This window comes from Buceros rhinoceros, unplaced genomic scaffold (genome assembly GCF_000710305.1).
Source record: "Buceros rhinoceros silvestris isolate BGI_N320 unplaced genomic scaffold, ASM71030v1 scaffold10353, whole genome shotgun sequence".
Lineage (NCBI taxonomy): Eukaryota > Metazoa > Chordata > Aves > Bucerotiformes > Bucerotidae > Buceros > Buceros rhinoceros.
In genome coordinates this window covers 86,587-96,236 of record NW_010403082.1, presented here as the reverse complement: position 1 = coordinate 96,236, position 9,650 = coordinate 86,587, and the positions used below count along the sequence as shown (strand labels likewise).

At 47.3% G+C, this 9,650-nt stretch overlaps 1 protein-coding gene across 1 annotated transcript in view; it reads left to right on the top strand.

Moving 5' to 3' along the window:
• The window catches only part of BIN1 (bridging integrator 1), a gene marked incomplete at its 5' end in the record, with an annotated part of 53,791 nt that overhangs the window by 42,998 nt on the left and 1,143 nt on the right, over positions 1 to 9,650 (top strand). Inside the window, 4 exons of the mRNA XM_010132868.1 lie at positions 308 to 331; positions 3,892 to 3,984; positions 4,752 to 4,862; positions 6,212 to 6,313. Of these exons, the coding sequence (XP_010131170.1) occupies positions 308 to 331; positions 3,892 to 3,984; positions 4,752 to 4,862; positions 6,212 to 6,313 (330 nt within the window). The remainder of the gene's footprint in view (positions 1 to 307; positions 332 to 3,891; positions 3,985 to 4,751; positions 4,863 to 6,211; positions 6,314 to 9,650) is intronic.

Below are 9,650 nucleotides of genomic sequence, written 5' to 3'. Positions count from 1 at the left end.
GGGGGGGTGGGGTGCACGATATCTGCCTATGTTGTCTGCCACTGATAACTGAATGTGGCTTAGCTGTCTCCCTTCATACCAGAGGAAGAAAACACCCTTACTCAAATGCCTTGATACTGAAATTTGAATATGGAGTAGGGAGGGGGTTATAAATTCAGGTACTAAAAAATATTTTTGAAACATGCAAAGATTAGTGCTGTGTAATATGTATGTCTGCTTCAGTCTGATCAGCATCTGTAATGTTTGTACTCACTGAAATAATCACGTATAAACATGTTTTATTTCTGTTGCTCTTTGACATGCTTAGTCTTTACCTTGGGATTTATGGGAGGTAAGAACTTCATACGGCTTTCATCTCTCACCAGGTACTGTGCATGTGTCCTTGCCATCTCTGTCCACATACCTGTCTCCTTTTCCTCGCTGCTTTTCCTTTCTGCACACCCCAAACCAAAGTTGCTCCATGTGCTGCTGAGTCCACTTTTGTACCTTCTGCAAAGGCTCCAGTGGCAGCCAGATGTTTGCAAGTCACGACTGGCACTGTGAAACTTATGTCTCCACCAGCGCACAATCTTCATTGCCTTTCCTTCAAACTCACTCATCTTTCCAATGGCATGATGTTGTAATGTTCTCCTCTAACTTAATCCCACTGTGGCATCATCTTCACCCTCCACTCTGCACTATTTCCTAAACTATGTATATCATGTTGTGTGCGATGCATAAATGTCCTGGCTGCCTGTGCCATTGGGTCCACGTACATGTTTGGAGTCATCTGTGGTGTCTGCTGTCCACTGACGATCACTGGTAAAAAGGCTGATGTGAAATAGTTTAGCCTGCGTCGACACTGAAAGTTAGGTGCAGGACTTACCGAGTATCTGCCTCAACCTCAGCTGTGGAGCTTGCTGACAAGGGAGACCCTACACATGCTTTGCATCTGAACCAAAGGCGGACACTTTTTTAGGCCCTTTAGATATATTGGGCCTGGGAACGTCTCAGTTTGCTGCAGATTAGCCCATTGGGAGATACTTAAAGCACAGCTACTTTTGAGCCCCACTGGACAAACAGCCAGAAGCGTGGACAGAAAACGCTTGGTCTGGGTACTCAGCCTGCTGCTTGAGCTGGCTATATCCCGTTGTGTAGATGTAAGCACATGTCCTTGGCTTATGCTGGGGAATCAGTCCTTCCAACCTTTGCATTCTCAAGGGCCTGATCACCACCTAGAGTCGGTATGTGCGAGGACATGACTTAACCCTTGTTGAGAGCCTGACCCAAGGACTCCCTGTGGCCAGTGCTCTCCTTCACATGAGCTTGGGTCATATTGAGAAAGATGTTTTCCCTGTGTGTTTTATCAGCCATCTGTCATTCCCCTGTATGTGCATCGTCAATCTGTCTTAGTAAGAAAGGAAAGAAGTCTGTGTTTTCACAAGGAAAGATCTCGAGTCTTTCAAGTGGATGGGCAGGAGTGGGGTATGACTGTATCTGAGCTGTGTGTACAGTCTGGGCCGTAAAAAGTGTTCAGGGCTGTTTCTCCCATCCTGGAAACTGATTTCACCCAAAAGACAATTAATTATCTGGGGGATGCTACTAGATGAGATGTTCTCACCATGCCAACTCTCACCTTGGCATACCATACACAGTTAAAGAGCAGAGCTTTGTATAGCTGAGGAATCCTCCTCTTGCTCTTCAAGTCTTCTGAAGTGTTTTTGTGCTAATGTTGTTGTTCTCTGTTGATGCGGGGAGACTTGTTGCATGGTTACATAATCCCATATGCCATATGGTTAGCAACTGCACAGAAACTTGGATGCAGCAGAACTTGCTTAGTTCTGCAGTCTAGGAAACTTGCATTTGGTTTGTGTGATGCTGCTGTTGGAATAAACAAAGCTTTCAAACCTGGCAACAGCAGTGAGCAATTCTTCCTTGTCTCCCAATAGCATCTTCCCATGACTGTAAATGCTTTTAATGGGCCTTGAGATGCCCACAGGTACATAAAATAGAAAAATCAGGGGCTGACATGAAAACACCCTTTGAAACCCAGGGGATTAATTTATATTAAATTTCTCTGGTTATTAAATACTGGTTTTGCAAATTAGCTCCTTTTGAGAAAGGAGCTCGTCTTGAGCTCCTTTTCACTTGTCCACATAAAAACCATGCTCAGCCAGATGGAGTTGGGCTGGCATCTGTCCTAGTTCCAGTTTCACTGAGTCCAAATAAAAAGCAACCTGAGGGTGAATAATCAAACAGAAGGAGCCTTTGTAGCATTTCATATGCATACACTTACGTTAGCATTACCAAAGCTGCTGTGGGAATCCTCTGCAGGATGGGAACGGCTCTGCTGTTTATATCCTCTAGCAACGTAGGCCTGAGGACGCGGTGATGGGGAGGAACGAGGAAGGATGTCATAGGAGGGGAAAGCATGTGTTAAATGGTGCCATTGGAGCAGCTGAAGGTGAAGTGATGGCTTTTTGTTATTGCTGCTGTTATTAGAAAACCGCTTGGGACATTGTGCCAGTGCGTGGCCAGAAGGGTGTATGGTGTACGGGATACCATGGTTGTTGCTTTACACTGAGGTTTTGTAGGGTTGGGACTATGAGAACTGCAACATTAAGAAATCTGGACAGTGCCTTACCTTGAATGGTTGTACATGTGTTTACCAAATGTATGAGGCTTGTAGGCAAAGCTTGTTTATTCGCATGTATTAAAAATGGGAAATCCCTGTATAGCAGTCTCAGTTGTGCAGGTATAAAGAGGGTATCTGGTTAGGCTCTGTGAAGAGGCGTGTGTTCTATCTGGTGCAGAGAACAAATGGATATAGAGTGACCGAGAAGGTGTTCGGGCTGCAAACTAGGCCCCTGAGATTCTTGTCAGGAGTCTTCCCAGGTGCTGCCTAGCCAGTCTCCCAAGGGGCTGATAGGCAGCATGGGAGCTACCAGATCCCACTTAAATTCCTTGTCGCTGCAGTTTCTGGGTGGGGCAAATTAATATCCTTAACTTTATGTTAAAACAGAGTTAGCCTGGCTTCAGGCAAGGGACAAAAGCCCTTGAGCTCCTGGAGGTGTGTGAGAGGTGTTTGGCTGGTCTTTTTTTTGTGCACAGAAGCTCTAGTCTCTAGGCTTCCTAGGACAGTCTTTGCAAGGCAGCGATTTGTAGGCGATGATGAGTATTTCTCCCTGGTGCTGGTAGCTTTTGTGCATTAGAAACTCCCCTCTTCACCCACACGAATGTGTGGGTGTGTGCACACACCAAGCGGAATACTCATAGCAGATTCTTAGTAGTAGAATATTCACAACAGAATGCAAATGAATGACTCTTTGGGCCTATCCAAAATCAAATGGGATGGAGGTTAGCAGTGCAATTTGATTCAGTACTAATGTCAGGTAGATGCTGGGTCCAGACTAAGTTCCAAGTCTGGACATGTTATTACCGTGTTCTTCACATGTTCTTCAGGGAGTGTGCAAAGGCTGAAATATCCCTTGATTGTCGATTCTTGGAAGTAGCCCACTGAGAGATCCTTGACCCTTGGCATGCAAGCAGGCTCGTATTCACATACCTGTGGGCAAACTATATGTAATAATAGATACTGTGCATGTGTAAAGTAGGTCTGCGGTTTAGATTGTGAAAAGGCACACAGAATTTTTGGCATTTCATTGTTTTCCTCTGGAGTATTGCCCACTGCGTGGCTGGGGTGAGGGAATGGAGGCTTTGTTGTGATTTCACCGGATTGCAAAGGAAGAGGGAGGCAGAAACTTAGCAAGACCCTGAGGTTTCTCACCTCTTTGGCAGCAGATGGCAGCAGTCAACAGCACAGAGCGCTTGGACAGACTGAGCTACACTTTTCTGTGCACACACGTGGCGGTACTGAGCATAATTCTCACCTGGGTGACTTTTGTATTGCAGCCTGCAGAAGCAGCCCATGCAGGAGCTGAAGCAGCTGGATCAGAAGCAGCAGCTGGAGCTGAAGCATCTAAAACTGAAGCCGATTCAGGATCGGTAAGCACCTCGAGGGACAACAGTCCCTTTTCTCCATCGCAGCCCTTTGTCATGCAGAAGATGTGGGAGGCTGATCTGGGAAAAGAGGTGTGTGGCTGCTTGGAAAAACACACCCCTGCTACCCTAGCAGTTACAGCCCTCTTATTCAGAGGCCAGACTTAGCTGTTGCACTTAATCTGTGTAATTCTTTGGGAGGAGCTCTGCTGGAAGATCCATAAAAAGAACTGTCTCTTCACCCATGTTGTGAAGCCAGCCCAAAGGCCATGCTGTGCTGAGCTTGCTTTGTCTGCTGGATTTCAGCTTGCTCACCATTTACTTTACCTGCCCTGTCTTCTGGGCTCTGCTGCTGTCCCCTGAATATCCAGGGTTCCTCTTTTTTCCCCAATATTGCCACCTTTTTAGGGGTCTGCGGTAGGTTCCATCTCATGGCCACTTGGTTCCTCTAGGCTGTTGCATTTGAGCTCTCTCTTACATGAGGGCTCGACAAGACTGCAGCGAATGGGAAGTGCCAGACATTATGGTCCCAGAAAAACTGTAAATCCTTTCTGCCCTTCTGCAGCCTTAAGCAAAGGGAGACATCGGTTACCTTCTCACTGCTGCCTCTATTGTCCTTTGGGGTTTTGTCACTGACCGATGTGCTGGGAAAACCCGCTGAAGCCATGGGTAGGGTTGGGATATGAATCCTCCAGGGTGGACTTGGAGCTGCAGTTTTGGGTTCTCTTTTCTCAATGGCTTTTTTTCCTTCCCTGGTGTCTGCTGCCTGCCAGAGCTCTCTGCCTGCTGTTGTTGTGGAAACTTTCCCTGCTACGGTCAATGGCACTGTGGAAGGAGGTGCTTCATCTGAAAGAGCTGACATGCCCCCAGGATTTCTGTTCAAGGTGAGTGTATTGGTGACAGGGCACCGAGTTCCTGGCAATTTTTTTTTCTTACCATGAATGAACTACTTCTGCTCAGCATGGCCATGGGTACGCCACATTGAGAGGGAAAAGGAGTTGAAGGAGAGACAGACCTTCCTTTCCAGCAGCCCAGCTTTGTGTAGTACCAGATGCTTCAAAGGACTTTGTAAGAGCTTCAGTGTCTAAACGTCTGGCTGTGCTGTATAGCAAAATGCCTCCTCTCTGCTGCAGTTATTTCTGTCTTTGGTGGTGTGGTAGTGTCAGTCACAGACTTGGGATAGTAGACAAGAAGTTGTGCTCCAAACTGGAAAGCTTAAACTTTGATGCAAGTAGCAAATGAAGAAGAGTTGGAAACACCACTAGGGACAGAGCACTTTATGTTTTGGGGAAGTTAGAAAGCCAGGATGAATAGGGAAGACAAGGAAGTCTGGCGAGTGTTCTGAATATGCCAAGGATCACTTGCAGCTTGTTTTGAAGGTGTGGAGGAAGGAATGATTTTGGGTCAGGATAAGCCACAAATTTAATATGCATAATAGAATATGGTAGCAAGATGCATCATGCCCTACAAATGAGAAACATCAATCTCCTGCTACAGGAATAATTTTCTTCTGCTTTAGTCATGTCTATGCATAATTTTATTTTTTCCCTGGAAGTTCTACCTGAGGAACAATAGGAGGCTCATTACATTTCGACTGGTTACAAGCATCGTTATAGACTGTAGTGCCTGAAGGGGAGAGCTGTGGTTTGAAGTAGAAAAGCTGTGGTGCAGATGTTGATAGAGATTAGGCTGAATACCAAAGAGAAAACATGGCAGGATACAATCACTTGAAGATCCAAACTGATACTCTTCTCTTCCCCATGTTTCCTCTCTCTGCTTGGTGTGACAGAAGGCTACAATCTCTAATACTCTTGTAATCCGGCTGCAAAAAGAATACAGGGCACCATTTGAGTGAATACAGGCTTTCTCCCCTGTGAGGTTTTTAGGCCCATACCATGGGAATTCAACCCTCCTAAGGACAGAGGGGGAGGTGCTGATAATATCAAGTTGAATGGGATGCACTGGGGTTCCCTTGTGGCACAGGCGAGATGTATGCCAGGCTGTATGAACAAGCGTGTAGCCATTAGATCAAGGGAAGTGGCTATTCCCATAGATGTGGCATTTGTGATCCAAGCTTGCCCTGTCTCGAGCAGCAGGTTGGATCAGATGGCCTCCAAAGGTGCCTTCAACCTGAATCATTCAGTGAGTCAATGAAGCACAAAGCCTTGTCACCTGTTACAGAACGCTGAGAGAAGGCTGGCCTCACCCAAGCTCTCCTCTCGCCTCCCCACAGGTCCAGGCTATGCATGATTACACAGCCACCGACAGTGATGAGCTGCAGCTGAAGGCTGGGGATGTAGTGCTGGTGATTCCGTTTGAGAACCCTGAGGAGCAGGTGAGTGGGGAAGACAGAGCCTGGGCCAGAAGGAGCCAAGGGGATTTCCAGAGCTGCTTCTTCCACCACTAACAGTTGGCTGGCTGGCTGGAGGACCATCAGTTTGTGGCTGGGAGCTTGCAGGAGAGCCTGTTGTCCTTGAGCTTGGCTTCCTGCAATATAGGGGAGGACTCTGCGTGTGATTGGAAATTGAAGACATTACCCGCATAAAGCATGTGAAATAACTCTAGTTTTCTGTCCCTGTCAGGACGTTTGAGCCAGTACAATAGCTTCCTTGATCAGGGCGCCCAACAGAGCCCATGCTTTGCCTCCTCACTGCTCCTAAACTTGATGCACATTCTCTGTGACCATTGCAGTGCAGACTGTGCCATTGGCAGAAGTGACTCACAGCGTATGATGATGAGTATTTCTGCCTTTTTGAGAAATGCTGGAGCTCTGAGACAGCAGCTTGCCATGGATGGTGTCTTGCACTTCAGCATAGCAATGGCTATTTCCAGAAGACAGAGTTCGGTCAGGAGATGGCAGCAGAACCAAAGACTGGAGTAGGTTGCTCAGCCTAGGGAACAGTTACTGTCCATCTCCAACCTGAATTTAATTGGCAGTGTTTTTCTTTAATCCAAACTATTTCTAGAAGCCTTGAGTAAATCCTTCTCATTTGCTGTGTGAGGGTTTCCAGCTGATAAATTCTTCAGCAGTTTTATTGCTTTGGCTGAGGGAGGTGGTGATTTTGTAAAACTCATGCTCACATTTCCAGGTTTTTTCTTTGGAAAAGGGAGTGAATTCTCCAAAATGATTTGGTAGTCACCAGCTCTTTAGGTTTTGCCAAGGCCAGACAAGATCTGGATTTCCCAAGGGGTAAAGGGCAGGTGATGTAGTTCACTGGCCACAGAAGATGTGGATCCTCTTTGTGGCTCAGCTGTTGGCTTTGTGCGTTATGGAGGCAGATCTTGCTGCTGCTTGTGGAATGTGAGCTATAATGTGCTAGGTGCTCTAGGGGAAGGGCTGTGTGGGGAAGAGGCAGTGATTCCTTCTGGAGACAAGACTTTTCACTGAGTGGGACTGCCCCGCACAAACATTTGTGAGCATTTCTTTCTCAGAAAGCTTTCTGCATGGGAAATGAGCGGCAGCTCCCCTAGTTTCTGTAGTGTGAGATGGCATTTGTGGAGAAGAGTTTTTCAATGCCCTATGTTTGCACTCTAGCTGGATGTGGGTGCAACAGCCATGAACTCGAGACTCTCCAAGCTACAGAGGGTGAGCTCTGAGTGTTGCTAACGTGATGCTGTAGCTGCACTGAAGTCCTCTAACCTTCCTACAGTGTATCCTGTGCTACAGCTCATTTCCCTAACCTGGACCATACCCAGCCAGAAAATGTGGGCTGTTAACATGTGCATGAACTGTGCACGTGAGTGGGGGAAGCTTAGGGTAATACACTGTGATCCGTGTCCCTGTCTTGCAGCTTAGGTGTCAGTTTGTGGGTACATCAACCAGGCCTGGGTTCATCTCTCTTGATAGAAGAAAGGGTTGAGGGCAGCAGTGCTTCTAAGCTGGCACTTCAAGTGACTTGGTTCAAAATTGGCAAGGGTCAATCTGGGTCTTTGTGACTAATCCCGACAGCTGAGGAGAACCTTCGTAGCAGGGTGCAGTGGGAGTGATGCATGCTGTATGGTACAGACGCTGTGTGCAAATGGATGAGCTTTTGTGCTTGCCATGCTGTGAGCTGGAAGCTGCCTTCCAGACACTTGGGCCCTGCATATTCTGACTAGTTGTTTGTCTTCCTGATTTATGGCATGTCAGTCTTTCTGCAGCCCCTGCAGCTGGCTGCTGCAGATGGGCTCCTATCTCATGCCATTCCCATGACATCTCCTGAATGCTCAATTCTAAGGTAGAAGCACGGTCTAGCTGAACCTGCAGGCACCCAGTACAGCCTGCAAGGAGCAGGGAACTTAGATGCAGCGGCTGGTCTGAGCTGCTGCCATGTGAACTGTGCAGAAAACAGGACAAGAAGGCAGAAGCTGCAGAATGGCAGTGGGAAGCAATACATGTCGCATGGATTGCCCCATACAAGGGCTGCATCACTCATGCACCGGGCAAGTACATTTTTAAAGAACGCCTTCCGAGGTAGGCGTTGCTTTGCCTTGGGTACATGCCCAGGTAACTCTTGCCAGTTCTAGGAAAGCAGAAATGTCAGAAAAACTGTGGAAACCAGACACATGCATGGCCCGTTTCCCCACAGCTTAGAGCATCTGGTTGCCTGAGCACTTCTGCCCTGGCAAGCTGTGTAGTTAAATGTAATGTATCTCTAAATGAGCCTGGTGCATACTTTGCCCAGAGGAGTGGGTGCAGAGCAGGCTGTTGAGTGTGGAGGCAGCAGTCCCCAGCACAGCTGTCTTGCTTCTTGCTGCAGTCTTAACCCATAGGCTGCCCCACTGCAAATGACCCACATGAGCTGGGTATATTTGCATCCTGAAGGGGTGCTTCTATGAGTGCAGCTCCAAGGCATGGAGAGAACAGGGTGGTTGCCTACTTAAGCTGCAAGTAGTGCACCCTTCCCACCTTGAATATATTATCTGCCTCATGTACTTTGAATGGAGCATGAATCTTGATGCTAGACACCCTGCAGGCAGAGGGTGGGAAGTCTGGTTCTCCTCCTGAGCAGGTTCTACCAAGGAGAACTCTGTTGCCTCAGTGAAAATTCATCCCTGTTTGTATAGATTTGGTGGCTAGGGAGGACCCTTGTGAGAGACCTTTAGTCTTACGTCATGTGTAGCACAAGTCTGGGAGTTTTGCCACCCTCGCCTTGCATCAAGCCCCACAGACTGCTGGGTTTGGGAAGATTGACCTCCTCAGTGCTCAGTTCTCATAGACAAGAAATTTAGCATAGCAAACAAGACTCATTTTGCCTGTACCACCTGTCTAAAATGCTAATTGTCCGGGTGCCCTGATGGGAGCAGGGATTAAGAATCTTCAGGGAATGATTCATCCTTTTTAAAGACCTGTGCCCAACATGAATGGGATGAATTGCACTGTGGAGGTGGCCATTTCTTTTGTGACTATGGAGCTAGACCCCTCGTGTTTAGATTGTGGAGGATGAGACAGGTGATTCCCATCCTGTAGCTACAGAGACTTTCTTTGGCAGAATTTCTCCTACTTCAATGGGTGTAAATTACGACACATTTCTGTTACACTTGTTAATTGTTTAAAATTTCCCTGTCTCTAGACACTCTGGGTCAGATAGGAGTTTTCATACTGATTCTGATGGGATGTAGCCTTCTCCCTGTTTAAAAGGGTACAAAAGCATTCTCCCCCATTCCCCCTCTTCCTGGATTCCTGCCAAGCC